Genomic DNA, 14,185 nt, shown 5'->3' with positions numbered 1-14,185 from the left:
CCACATCATATTCAGGGTATTTCATCTTCAGATCAACATGTAATTGCATTTGTTACACTACTGACAAGAAGGGCTACTTTAGTAAAATGGAAAGATATTTCATCCCCTACATTAATTGAATCGTTTTCTCAAGGAATGTTATGTCTTAGTTTGGAAAAAAAATAGTAGAACCTTTGATCCTCGATTCGAATTTGGGAGAAGATGGAGTTCTTTTGCCAAATATCATTTAATTTGAATTATGCTATATGGTTTCCTTCCATTATTTTATAAATATGAAATGACGGTTGATGATTCTTTTTTTAAAAAAACTTAGATGATGGTCAAACGTATTGCTCCGGAGGGGTCATTCCTAATGGATTTTTCCCCTTTTTTTGTGGTTACTGGGTTTTTTTCCGAGTTAGCTGGGGTACTTTTCCCCCTTATTTTTCTATATATTTTTTTTTTTCCATTTTTGTATTTTACGATCAGTTTTTGAATCATTTTACAGCTGCAGAAGATTATGGACCAATAAAAAAGATACAAAAAATGAAAAAATGAAAATTACAAAACAACCACTGTAACAAAGCATTATGGCTGCAGTGAAAGTGCAGTGCAGATAGACATATGGTGCAGAGTCACGTCGAGTTACATTGTGAGGCCGAGACCATTTTATCATTCATTCGGCTTATAACCACAGACAGGAAACCGTCCTTGAGCCGGGTGGTTCGCGCTTTAAGGCTTTTGTATCTCATCCCCGATGGGGGAGCGTGTTTGCAGCGAGAATGCCCAGGTTGTGAGGGTCTTTGAGTACATGGCCTGCTTTTCCGAGGCAGGGGAAGTGTAGGAAGAGTCCATGGAGGGGAGGCTTGTTTCTCTGATGTTCTCTGCTCTCCAAAGTTCTCTGCAGTTCCTTGCAGTCATGGGCAGAGCAGTAGCCATACGAAGGCGTGAAGTATCGACAAGAAGCTCAGAGACCTCGGCCTTCACCCTGCCTTGTGTCGCTGGATCCTGGACTTCCTGTCAGATCGCAGGCAGGTGGTAAGAGTGGGCTCCATCTCCTCTGTCTCTCTGACCCTCAGCACACATAACCCACAGGGTTGTCTCTTTGGCCCCCTCCTTTACTCTCTGTGCACCCATGACTTGTGTTGCCGCCCACAGCTCCAATCTGCTAAATTAAATTTGCTGACAACACGACACTGACTGGCCTAATCTCAAATAATAACGAGGCAGTCAAAGAGAAGAAGTCATCACCCCGACACAGTGGTGTCAAGAAAACAACCTCTCACTCACTGTGACAAAAACAAAGGAGCTGGTTGTGGATTACAGGAGGAATGGAGACAGATAGCACATTCAACATTTCCAAACCTGTTATTGACACAAAATGTACATTTTACTACTGATCATGACACAATGTATTTTATATAACGTTAATGACATGAAACATTTTTACAAATTGTTACTGACGGAAAATCGTATAATTTGTGTTCCGTGTGTAATCTGAATGTACTTGCCTGTGATGCTGCCACAAGTCAGTGTTTCTCTGTACCTGTACCTTCCCGTACTTGTGCACTTGGCAATGAATTCAACAGGACCTGAGAAATCTCAGTGAGATTTGATTAGTGATGATCATCTTGGCAGCTCGGTAGGTCGAATGTATGCGACAGTACACTGTTAAATGCAAAACCCTGAACAGTGTTGATGATCAGAGGGATCTTAGACTCCCTGAAAGAAACTGCACAGATTGATCGGGTGGTTAAGAAGGCAAAAGACATGGTTGACTTTATTAGTTGAAACATTGAGTTCAAAAGTCGGGAAGTTGTGTTGCGGCTGTTACAAGCCTGCGGTCGTACTGTGACTGTTTCTTTAAGAGCGCCGGCGTGAGGAGGCTTATAACCACAGACAGGAAGCCATCCTTGAGCCGGGTGGTTCGCGCTTTAAGGCTTTTGTATCTCATCCCCGATGGGGGAGCGTGTTTGCAGCGAGAATGCCCAGGTTGTGAGGGTCTTTGAGTACATGGCCTGCTTTTCCTGTGACGTCAGTCACAGGCTGACAGCGCTGACTGTGGACTGAACCATAAGAGAGAGAGAGAGCGAACTGCAGACAGGCAGTCGGCCAGTCTAAAGAGAGAGAGAGACTGGAAAAGCTGATCGCTTCAGTTAGTCGCAGCTGAGGTTTGGAACTCTCCTATGCCCGCAAGAGTGGGTTGATCATCGGTACACGGAACCACAACGAAAGTGTGTGGCTGTCACTTCGTATAATCCATAGGAGTGGATTGTGGAATATCTTGTGTTAACCCTTGCCTGGGTGTGTTGTGTGGTAACCCCTGGAAGACGGTATTCCTGTGACAGGTCACTTTCGCTGATAACTCGTCTGTGGACGGATTCAGCGGATAAGAACTTCGACGACGGTTATTTTGTAGTAACGGCCTTTTCTCTACGTTTCACCCTGGATTACAAATCTCTCTCTCCCATCATTTATTCCGTGTATTACTGAACTTTCCTACTTTACCATCTCAAGACTCTAAGCTTTGTTCCCTCAGGCTCGATAGTCAGGGTGTTATATTTACACATATATACACTTAACACTGTTAACTTTCCTTTATTTCGTTAAGTTACTGTATTATAAGTCGATACTACTAAAGACAATGGCTTTAACATCAAAACCAGACTCCAGTGTGAACTCTATTGCTGCTGGTTCGTTTCTAAAACGTTACAGTTCGTAACACAGTTTTATTGAACTAGATAGGCCACATCTGGAGTGTTTCATACAGTTCTGGTCGCCCCCATTCTCGGAAGGATGTCGGGGCTTTGGACAGGGCGCAGAAGAGGTTTACCAGGACACTGCCTGGATTAGAGGGCATGAGCTATAACGAGAGGCTGGACAAACTTGTGTTGTTTTCTCCAGAGCGGAGCAGGCTGGGGTGAGACTGGATGGACGTTTATAAGATTACGAGTGGATTAGATAGAGTGGACAGACGATATATTTTTCATGGGGGTTGAAATGTCTAATACACTTAAGGTGAGAGGAGATGTGAGCGGCAAGTTTGCTTCTTTCCACAGTCGCTGGAGTCTCTGCCTGCGGGAGGGGGGGGGGGGGTCCCCTTCAATACCGACACGTGATCCCGTTTGTCCCGCCCATTTAACCGCAGATTGGCATCGTCTGTTTCCGAGGCCCCGCCTCCCGATGATGTAACAATCTCTTCGCGCATGTTCACAGTCTCCGGGTGGACGGTGTTATCCTCTCCGCTCAGAGCTGAAGTTGGTCGGCTGTGTTATCGGGAAAGACTTTCGTCTCTTCCGTCGGGATCACTGTCTGCGGGCCGAAGATATCACTTTCCCATCGGTGAGTATTGAGACCGGTCCCGAGCGGGGAGATCCGATGTTGGCCGTGAGCCCCGAACTGAGGGCCAGGAATTCAATTGTTTCCCAACTATCTGGGCTCGTCAGAAATGTGTCGACTTCACTTAATCTGCATTGAACGATTCAAACCAGGAGCCCAGGCTGTCTGTTTCCGCAGAATTGAAATGGAAGTCCCACCGACAAGTCACGTGAGGCTGTGTGCCGCAGATTCGCCCCGCCCTCCGCTTTGTGACGCCAGATCACGTGGTGTGATTTTGGCCACTGAGTCCCATTAACTTCCCGAACTCGTCTCGCTTCCTGAAGCTTCTCGCGTTTGTCCTGGAGCTTTATGGCTGTCGTGTCTTCTCCCGGACTGGGGTGGGTGAGAAAGGAGAACGTCCCAGGTTGTGGGGATCTTTGATTTCACTGCCTGCTTTTCCGAGGGACTGGGAAGTCTCGGGGGAGAATGGTTCGAGCCTCAGCACGCAGTAGAGCTGAGCCACACATTACTCCTGCAAGTTTGTAGTCCAGCGACGGCGGTCGGTCCAGTATAGACAAGACAGGATCTGTAATACAAACTTCCTGAAATGGTCCTGTTTTAGTCTGGAAATGGAGTGATAGTATAACAGTAAAGGAAGCACAACTTTTCCTTGTAAATTATCCTGGAACCATTTTGTCTGTTATTCCTGGAAATGTGTCCGGTGCAATTGTTGCCAAGGAGGTTCACGTGAATAATCTCAGGAATGATCGGCTTTATGTGTGAGGAGCATTTGATGGTTCTGGACCTGTGCTCGATGGAGTTCAGAGGGACGGTGGGGGTGGTGGAGGGATGTATGGTTAAGTAAACCTACCAAATGCTGAAAAGTCTGGATACAGTGGACATGGAGAGGATGTTTCCATTAGACGGAGAGTCTGTGATCTGACAGCACAGTCTCAGAATAAACTTGCTTCCCTTTAAAACTGAGATGAGAAAACTTTTTTGGCCAAAAGATGTCTGATATTTGGAATTTGTGAATTTGTTTGAGGCTGCCATTTGTGTATATTTGTGACAGATTAATATACTGATGATTACTGAGTAGCTTCAGGGTTACAGGAGGAAGGCAGGAATATGGTGTTGGAATAAAAATCAGCCGTGGTTGAATGGTGGGACAGACCAGATGGATTGAATCACCTGATTCTGTTCCTGGGTCTTATGTCTTACCGTGACTGAATGATGGCTCCTTCTTATCCTGTATCGCCTGTGACACGTGAGGGACAATAAAAGATTGTTCACTGAGATCAGTATATTTGCCTTCAATGTTTAAATTTCAGTGAGTTTTGTTCCTAGTAACATTAAACAGATATGTTTGGTTCTCCTTTGTATTGTTAACATGCTTCATTATCTTACATGTTAAAGTTAGACCTGCAGTGAGAGATTTATTGGAAGAAAAACCACGACTGAACACGAGGGAACAGCAACAAGTGAACCAGCCCGAGGATTGAGAGCACTGATTGGAGAGAAACCAATCTGACTCGGAGATTCCGGTGATTCAGTCAGGAGAAAGTTTGGTGAGTCTCATTCACTCAAACACTGGTCCTTTAGACATTACGTACCTGCACAAAGGAAGGTAGGAAATAGTTGGGAGTGGTACTGAATGTGCCCAAAAGAACCAGTTATGCCAGTTTCAGTCAGACCCAGTTGTGAAGAAGCCCCCACCCCCCGATATTCCCTTTAAACTTTTTGCCCTTCACCCTTAACCCGTGTCCTCTGTTTTTTTCTCTCTCCCCTAGCCTCAGTGGAAAAAGCCTGCTTGCATTCACTCTATCTATACCCATCATAATTTTATATACCTCTATCAAGTCTCCCCTCATTCTTCTACACTCCTAAGAATGAAGTTCTAACCTATTCAACCTTTCTTTGCAACTCAGTTTCTCAAGTCCTGGCAACATCCTTGTAAACCACTACACTCTTTCAACCTTATTAATATCCTTCCTGTAATTCGGTGACCAAAACTGCACACAATACTCCAAATTTGGCCTCATTAATACCTTATACAACCTCACCATAACATTCCAACTCTTATAATCAATGCTTTGATTTATAAAGGCCAATGAACCAAAAGCTCTCTTTACTACCCTATCTACCTGTGATGCCACTTTTAGGGAATTTTGTATCAGTATTCCTAGATCCCTCTGTTCTAGTGCACTCCTCAGTGCCCTGCCATTTATCTTGTATGTTCTACCGTGGTTTTTCCTTCCAAAGTGCAATACCTCACACTTGTCTGTATTAAACTACATCTGCCATTTTTCAGCCCATTTTTGGTCCAGATCCCTCTGCAAGCTTTGAAAACCTTCCTCACTGTCCACGACACCTCCAATCTTCGTATCATCAACAAACTGACTGATCCAATTTACCAAATTATCATCCAGATCATTGATATAGATTACAAATAACCATGGACCCAGCACTGATCCCTGTGGTACACCAGTAGTCACAGGCCTCCACTCAGAGTAGCAATCCTCCACTACCACTCTCTGACTTCTCCCGTTCTCAATTCCCAATCAAATTTACTACCTCACCATGTATACCTAGTGACTGAATCTTCTTAACTAACCTCCCATGCGGGACCTTGTCAAAGGCCTTACTGAAGTCCACTACATCCACTGACTTCCCTTCATCCACTTTCCTTGTAACCTCCTCGAAAATCTCCAATATAATTGTTAAACCTGACCTACCATGCACAAAGCCATGTTGACTCTCCCTAATAAGTCCCTGTCTGTCTAAACAATTGTCAATCCTATCTCTTAGTACTCCTTCCAATAATTTACCCATGACTGACATCAAACTTACCAGCCTATAATTTCCTGGATTACTTTTTGAGCCTTCTTTAAACAACGGAACAACATGAGCTATCCTTCAATCCTCTGGCACCTCACCCGTAGATAACAATATTTAAATATATCTGCCAGGGCCCCTGAAATTTCTACACTAGTCTCCTTCATGGTCCGAGGGAATACCCTGTCAGGTCCTGGAGATTTATCTATTTGCCTCAAGGTAGCAAGCACCTCTTCCTCTTCTATCTGTATAGTTTCCATGACCTCAATACTTGTTTGCCTTATTTCCATTGACTCCATGCCAGTTTCCTTAGTAAATTCAGACACAAAAAAAACATTTAACATCTCCCCAATTTCTTTTGGTTCCATGCATAGTCGACCACTCTGATCTTCAAGAGGACCAATTTTATCCCTTCACTATCCTTTTGCTATTAATATACCTGTGGAAGCTCTTACTATCCTTCAGCTTGAATGCCAACGCTACATCATGTCTTCTTTCAGCCCTCCTGATTTCTTTCTTAAGTATTTTTTTGCACTTTTTATACTCCTCAAGTACCTTATTTGCTCCGTTTCTTACACATGTCATACATCTCTCTCCTCTTTATCAGAGTTCCAATATCCATCGAGAACCAAGGTTCCTTATTCTTATTCACTTTGCCTTTAATCCTGAGACTTTGGTCCCAGGGGGTCCTCATGGGGCGTCTAGAAATGATTTCAGCTGGTGACAACCCTGTTTTCCCCTGTGGGGTAACCCTCATGTGGAATCGGGCTAATGGTCGGACCTTCAACCAAGTGAGTCCAGTCTCCGTTGTTAGTTTGGCCAATTTAATCTTCAGAGTGCCATTGGCTCTTTCCACTCTGCCAGCGGCCCGTGGGTGGTGTACACAGTGGAATTGTTGCTTGATAGCTAGTTTGTTACATATCCATTTGTATACTTTCACCACAAATTGTGGGCCATTGTCAGAGCTCAGCATCTCTGGCAGGCTGTACCTGGGAATTATTCCCCATAATAAGACATTCACAACAGTCACAGCAGTATTAATGGTAGTTGGAATAGCTTCAATCCATCTACTAAGTACATCTATAATATCTAAGCAGTATCTATAGCAATGTACTCTAGGCAATTCAATAAAATCAACTAGTAGACACGAAAAAGATCCACCTGGCAAGTGAGTCGTACCCGGTGTGCAGTGTACAGGTTACCAACCATTCCCTCCTTTCCCAGGTGTGTACAATCATGTTTCTGATCGACCAATATTGGTAAAAACTGTGTAGGAACACAAACCTGTCCCGCTGGGTGATCCAAAAACCTAGGCCGGGGACTTTCTGGCACCTCATATGGGACCACAGTTTGCACTCCTCGTCAGAGGCAACCCCCTGAAAACTATGTACCTCCCTCATGTCCGGCAAACCCGCTCTGCTTTAGTCAAGGAAGGTTGGTTTGACGGGAACCCGAGCAGACTACAACTACTGAGGATTTTGCCACAGTTTTCGCAGTCTAATCTGCTAAAGCATTGTCTTTAGTGACCAGGTTAGACATGCGGGTGTGGTCTGCACATTTAATAATAGCCAAAACTCGAGGAAGCTGCAGAACGGTGAGTAAGTTGTTTACAAAGGTGGCATTACTAATGGGGGCGGCCAGAGGATGTCAGGAATCCCCATGTTCCCAGAGAGCCCCGTAGTCACGTACAATCCCAAATGCATAACGGGAGTCTGTGTGAACGTTCCCACTTTAGTCTGTTGCTGGGATACAGGCACGAGTCAGAGCAAACAGCTCAGCCTTCTGGGCAGAGACAGCTGCTTCAAAAAAGGCCTGCTCAATTACTTCACTGTCCGTCATTATCGCATAGTCAGAATATCGTTTTCCTGCTGCATCCACAAAAGAACTTCCATCCTCAAGAAACGCTGTCTCAGGCTAGAGGGGGTAATGCAGAATGGATGGGAGAGTCTGTCCTTCTTTCACTCTGATCCAGACGGGGGCAGTCGGTGCAGACAACCATGGCCTGAAATTGCCCAGAGCTGTGGTACAACGTCTTGCGTTCGGTCAATATTAAAAGAGTGTCTTCACCTCAGATTCCTTTCAGTATTGAAGTCGGACCGCAGCCAAGTCTTGCCAGTCTCCCTTGGTGATGGAGGCTTGTTTCCTCAGGGTGTGGGCAAGGAACCATCGGCTCCTTGGCTTGAACCCAGGGCAAACCCTGACTGACGCTGGTATGGGGAAACACCAGTCCTGTCTGTCGCCAAAGGAAATCCGAAACTTCAGCCAGTAATACACTGCCCTCTATTCCTTTAACCTCTCCAATTACCGTGACTGGGAACTTCTGTCCCTCAAGGGGTGCATAATATTGGCTTTCCTCAGTGACGCACCCCGTAGGGTCATAGCACAGAGTCACATGAGGGTCAGCCGCTGGCGGAAGGTGTTCAAACTCAGTGGAGTCCAGATTAAGTGCCCACCACTGGGGGGGTTTAGAAACTGGGGAAGCTGTCGGTTGTTCACTAGCCCCAGGGTGACACCCTTGCCTGTGTCTCCACTCCTCCTGTCCTCCACAATCAGCTCCTTTGTTTTTGTGACAGTGAGGGAGAGTTTGTTTTCTTGACACCAGTCAGATGTTGTACAGTCCTCAGATAGAATCAGCAATCAAATGGTTGAGCATGGTGCGATGAATGTGCTGAGCTGTGTATAGCACAATGCAAGAAGCATTGTAGGAAAGGCGGATGAGCTCAGGACAGGGAATTATGATATTGTAGCCATTATTGGGACGTGGTTGCACCCAATAGTCTGAGGCAGTTAGAGGAACAAATTTGGAGAGAGTTCGCAGACCATGCCAAGGAACAAAAGTTATTCAGTAAGTAATTTTAATTTTCCATATTTTGACTGGGACTCCCATACTGTAAAAGGACTAGATGGGGTAGAGTTTCTCAAATGTGCCCTTAATCGGTACGTAGAATTCCTGACGAAGAAGTGTGCTATAAGCTGTTAGGCAATGATCAGGGCTGGTGACAGAAATTAGTGATCATAATGCCATGAGATTCAAAATAAAGATGGAAAAAGAGAGGTCTGGACCATGGGTTGAGATTCTAAATTGGAGAAAGGTCAATTTTGATGGTATCAGAAAGGATCTGACAAGTGTGGATTGGGACAGGCTGTTTTCTGACAAAGGAGTACTTTGTAAGTGGGAGGCCATGAGAAATGAAATTTTCAGGGTATAGAATTTGTACATGCCTTACAAAATGAAAGTTGAAAAGTAACTGGTTCAGGGAAACTTGGCTTTCAGGAGATATTGAGGCCCTGGATATTTTGTTCCTCTATATGCCTCAGACTGTTAGGTGCGACCAAGACTCATTAATGACTGACTCATTAATCATCATTCCACGCCCTGAGCTCATCTGACTTTTTTTAATTGTCTTCTGTTGGTTTCTAGCTTCCCAATAGCTTTTGCTCTTTTCTTTACCCTCTCCTTGGCTTTTATGTTGGCTTTGGCTTCTCATTCCAGCCACAGTTGTGTCCTCCTGCCTTTCCAAAGCTTCCACTTCTTTGGGATGTATCGATCACTCATCTCCCGAATTGCTCCAAGAAATTCCAGCCATTGCTGCTCCATTGTCACTCCTACCTTTTCCCTTCCAAACAAGTTTGGCCAGCTTCTTTGTTATAGAAACGTGGAGCAGTTCAGTACAGAAACAGGCTATTGACTCATCTGGTCAATGCCGAAAAAAAACCATTTAAACTGTCTAATGCATCTACCTGCACCGAGACCATCACCCTCCATACCCCTCCCAACCATGCTCCCATCCAAACTTCCTTTCAATGATGAAACCAAGCTCATATTTGCCACTTGTGTTGGCATCTCATTCCATGCTCACACTACCATTTCAGTAAAGAGCTTTTCCAAATTTTCCTGTTAAATTTTCACCTTCCTCACTTATCCATGCCCTCTAGTTGTCATCCCACCCAACCTCAGAGGAAAAAGCTGCTTGCATTTACCCTATCTGTACCCTCATAATTTGGTATACTTCTGACAAATCCTCAAAGTAACGCATAATTTCATTCTTTATGTTTCGAGCATTTTTTTAGGTGTTTAAGATGATGAGGGGCATTGACCTTGTGGATAGCCGGAGGTTTTTTCCCAGGGCTGAAATGGCTCACATAAGGGGGCACAGTTTAAGGTTATTTGAAATAGATACTGTGGGGATGTCAGGGGTAAGTTTTCTACACAGAGAGTGGAATGCACTGTCAGCTATTTGTGTGAGAATGTTTCAGTTACTTTGTGGCCAGGAACCCATGCAGCTCAGTGGGAACATGGAATAATACCAATGGAGAGAGTCAAACTGAGCCAGGTCACAGACTGGAGATGGCAGAAATGCCCCATTCTTATAGAGACAGGAAGACCATCAAAGAGTTTGATGGTCATTCCAGATACCAGCACTGAGCCCAGTTAGAAGGTGATTTCCTTCTCCAACTTGTGTTGAACTTCACTGTAATAGTGTGATGACAGATCACATCTTGACATCTCAAGTAATCTCATCTGAAAGGTTGTCCTACACCCATTGATGGATTTTGTAAATCTGTTTACAGGTTACAAACGACGAGGAATTTGCGGGAATCTTGAACACAACACACCAGTTTTGTTGTCGCTGTCCAGATACTTACGAAGTGGAACAAGGGATTCACTCGATCATCTTTCCTGCTCAGACTGTGGGAGGGATTCAGTTGATCATCTGTGTGACTGGCATATCCGTCATCCTACACAGGAGGGACCCGATCATCTGCTCAGATGGTGGGAATGGATTCAGTCTGTTATTTCAACTGAAGTTACATCAGCAAGTTCCCACTGGGCAAGACCATTCACCTGTTCTGTGTGTGAGAAGGGATTCAGTCGGTCTTCCCACCTGTGGGCACACCAGTCAGTTCACTGGGCAGGGGCTGATCATTTGCTGAATTTGTGGGGAAGGATTCACTCGGTCATCTGACCTAATGGCTCACCAGCGAGTTCACTCTGAGGAGTGGCCGTTCACCTGTTCAGACTGTGGGAAGGGATTCACTCGGTCATCTAAACTAAAGGTACATCAGCGAGTTCACACTGGGGAGAGGCCTTTCACCTGCTCAGACTGCGGGAAAGGATTCACTCAGTCATGGACCCTAGCTGCACACCAGCGAGTTCACACTGGTGAGAGGCCGTTCAACTGCTCAGACTGTGGGAAGGGATTCACTTACCCATCCCAACTGAGGGAGCATCACCAAGTTCACACTGGGGAGAGGCCGTTCACCTGCTCAGTGTGTGGGAAGGGATTTACTTGGTCATCTCAACTGAAGGAACATCAGAGAGTTCACAGTGGAGAGCGGCCATTCACCTGCTCAGTCTGTGGGAAGGGATTCACTTGCTCATCTAAACTGATGGTACATCAGCGAATTCACACTGGGGAGAGGCCGTACACCTGCTCAGACTGTGGGAAGGGATTCACTCGGTCATCCCACCTACTGGTACACAAGTCAATTCACACTGGGGAGAGGCCGTTCACCTGCTCAGTGTGTGGGAAGGGATTCACTCAGTCATCTAAACTGAAGGAACATCAAAGAGTTCACACTGGAGAGAGGCCATTCATCTGCTCAGAATGTGGGAAGGGATTCACTCGGTCATCCCAGCTACTGGTACACAAGTCAGTTCACACCGGGAAGCAGCCATTCACATGCTTGGAATGTGGGAAGGGATTCACTTGCTCATCTCAACTGAAGGTACATCAGAGAGTTCACACAGGAGAAAGGCCATTCACCTGCTCAGAATGTGGGAAAGGATTCACTTCATCATCTCAACTGAAGGTACATCAGCGATTTCACATCGGGGAGAAGCCATTCACCTGCTCAGACTGTGGGAAGGGATTCACTTCGTCATCTGATCTTAAGGTACATCAGCGCGTTCACACTGGGGAGAGGCCGTTCACCTGCTCAGACTGTGGGAAGGGATTCACTTTATCATCTCAACTGAAGCTACATCAGCGAGTTCACACTGGGGAGAGACCGTTCACCTGCTCAGACTGTGGGAAGGGGTTCATTCAGTCATCCGACCTACTGGTACACAAGTTAGTTCACACTGGAGAGAGGCCGTACTCCTGCTCAGACTGTGGGAAGGGATTCACTCGGTCATCCGACCTGCTGGTACACAAGTCAGTTCACACTGGGAAGAGCCCGTTCACCTGTTCAGACTGTGGGAAGGGATTCACTCGGTCATCTAAACTGAAGGTACATAAGCGAGTTCACACTGGAGAGAGGCCGTACATCTGCTCAGTGTGTGGGAAAGGATTCACTCTGTCATCCAACCTAATGGCTCACCAGAGAGTTCACACTGGTGAGAGGCCGTTCACCTGCTCGGACTGTGGGAAGGGATTCACTTGCTCATCTAATCTGAAGGTACATCAGCGAGTTCACACTGGGGAGCGGCCATTCTCCTGCTCAGACTGTGGGAAGGGATTCTCTTGGTCATCTCAACTGAAGGAACATCAGAGTGTTCACAATGGAGAGAGGGCATTCACTTGCTCAGACTGTGGGAAGGGATTCACTTGCTCATCTAAATTGCAGGTACATCAGCGAGTTCACACTGGAGAGAGGCCATTCATCTGCTCAGACTGTGGGAAGGGGTTTACTCGGTCATCCCACCTACTGGTACACAGGTCAGTTCACACCGGGGAGAGGCCATTCACCTGCTCCGTGTGCGGGAAGGGATTCACTTGGTCATCTCAACTGAAGGAACATCAGAGAGTTCACACCGGGGAGAGGCCGTTCACCTGCTCAGAATGTGGGAAGGGATTCAGTCGGTCATACGACCTTCTGGCACACCAACGAGTTCACACTGGGGAGCGGCCGTTCACCTGCTCAGGCTGTGGGAAGGGATTTACTTGGTCATCTCAACTACAGAGACACCAGCGAATTCACACTGGGTAGAGGCTGATCACCTGCTCAGACGTTGGGAAGAGATTCTCTCAGCCAAATCAACTAAATGTTCATCATTGCGTTCACATTGGGGAGAGGCTGTTCTCCTGCTGTGAAGGTGGGAAGCGATTCACTGAGTCATCTAACCTTATGTAAATATTGCTTCCGCTAGCAACTTAATATAGGGGGTCATAGCACCCCAGCCTAGAAAAGAAATCTCATTTGGGTGGATGCTGCATGATGTGCCCCCTGTTATAAGTCAGTACTGTACCCCAAAATAACAAATGGTGCACAATATGTGATTAAACAATTGAGATTTATAATTCTTACTTTGACTGAGGCAATGATGTACAGTATATCAATAAAGTTTCCTGTAACAATTGACTTCATTATGAAGTATTATCTTGCACCTTCTATCTCACTGAGTTCTCCAATAATCAGTTTTTGTTCGCTAGAACGACAAGAGGTTTAATTGAATGCAGCACCTGGTGGGGTAACAGTTATAAGTTATGATCATAGGGTTTGACAGGAAAGATTCTAGCATTTTGTTCCAAACCGTAACACTTCAGAAACGAACCAGCAGCAATAGACTGCACCTGGAGTCTGGTTTTGATGTTAAAACCACTATCTTTATTAGTATCTTCTTATAATCTAGTAACTTAAGCAAGATAAACCAAAGTTAACAGTGTTATGTATAGCTATAACTCCCAAACTATTGAGCTCGGTGTTGGGGGGGGGGGGGGGGAGGGGGGATGGAGGTGGAGAACTGGGCTTAGAGTTTTGAGATGGTTAAGTATGAATGTTTAGTTCATTCCTGGAATAAGGGATGTGAGAGAGAGATTTGTAATCCAGGGTAAATGCAGAGAGAAGGCAATGATGTTGAATTCCACAGGTTCCACGGTGGTTAAAATGAGTTAACAGTCACCATAGATTTTATCCATCGTCGTTCCAAATCCACATACAAATTATTACCAAAAGTGAATTGTCACGGGGATATCGTCTTCAAGTGAATCGCCACAGCACATACCCAGGCAAGGGTTAACACATAAGTGGTCTCCACAGGACTCCCCAAAACAAAATCCACTCCTGTGGATTATTCGAGGTGACAGGCGCACATTCGAAGTGCACTGGA

The 14,185-nt window shown here is 45.6% G+C and overlaps 1 protein-coding gene across 2 annotated transcripts; it reads left to right on the top strand.

The window, feature by feature from the left end:
- Nucleotides 1–3,166: 3,166 nt before the first annotated feature.
- Nucleotides 3,167–13,421, top strand: LOC132390321 (zinc finger protein 585A-like). 2 transcript variants are annotated; one of them, XM_059962926.1, is made up of 3 exons: nucleotides 3,167–3,321; nucleotides 4,714–4,865; nucleotides 10,705–13,421. In XM_059962926.1, exon 3 carries the CDS (start codon nucleotides 11,104–11,106, stop codon nucleotides 13,063–13,065), a length of 1,962 nt encoding a protein of 653 aa, XP_059818909.1. In that variant the 5' UTR covers nucleotides 3,167–3,321; nucleotides 4,714–4,865; nucleotides 10,705–11,103; the 3' UTR covers nucleotides 13,066–13,421. The 2 variants fall into 2 exon arrangements, with proteins under 2 accessions (XP_059818909.1, XP_059818910.1); XM_059962927.1 differs by lacking the exon at nucleotides 3,167–3,321 and adding an exon at nucleotides 3,585–3,695.
- The last annotated feature ends 764 nt before the right edge of the window (nucleotides 13,422–14,185 follow it).

The sequence above is a fragment of the Hypanus sabinus genome, unplaced genomic scaffold (assembly GCF_030144855.1).
Source record: "Hypanus sabinus isolate sHypSab1 unplaced genomic scaffold, sHypSab1.hap1 scaffold_860, whole genome shotgun sequence".
NCBI classification, from domain to species: Eukaryota; Metazoa; Chordata; class Chondrichthyes; order Myliobatiformes; family Dasyatidae; genus Hypanus; species Hypanus sabinus.
This window is presented reverse-complemented; position numbering and strand designations above follow the sequence as displayed.

Coding starts and splice junctions, on each gene's coding strand:
- LOC132390321 (XM_059962926.1), top strand. CDS start 11,104: ATGGCTCACCAGCGAGTTCACTCTGAGGAGTGGCCGTTCACCTGTTCA.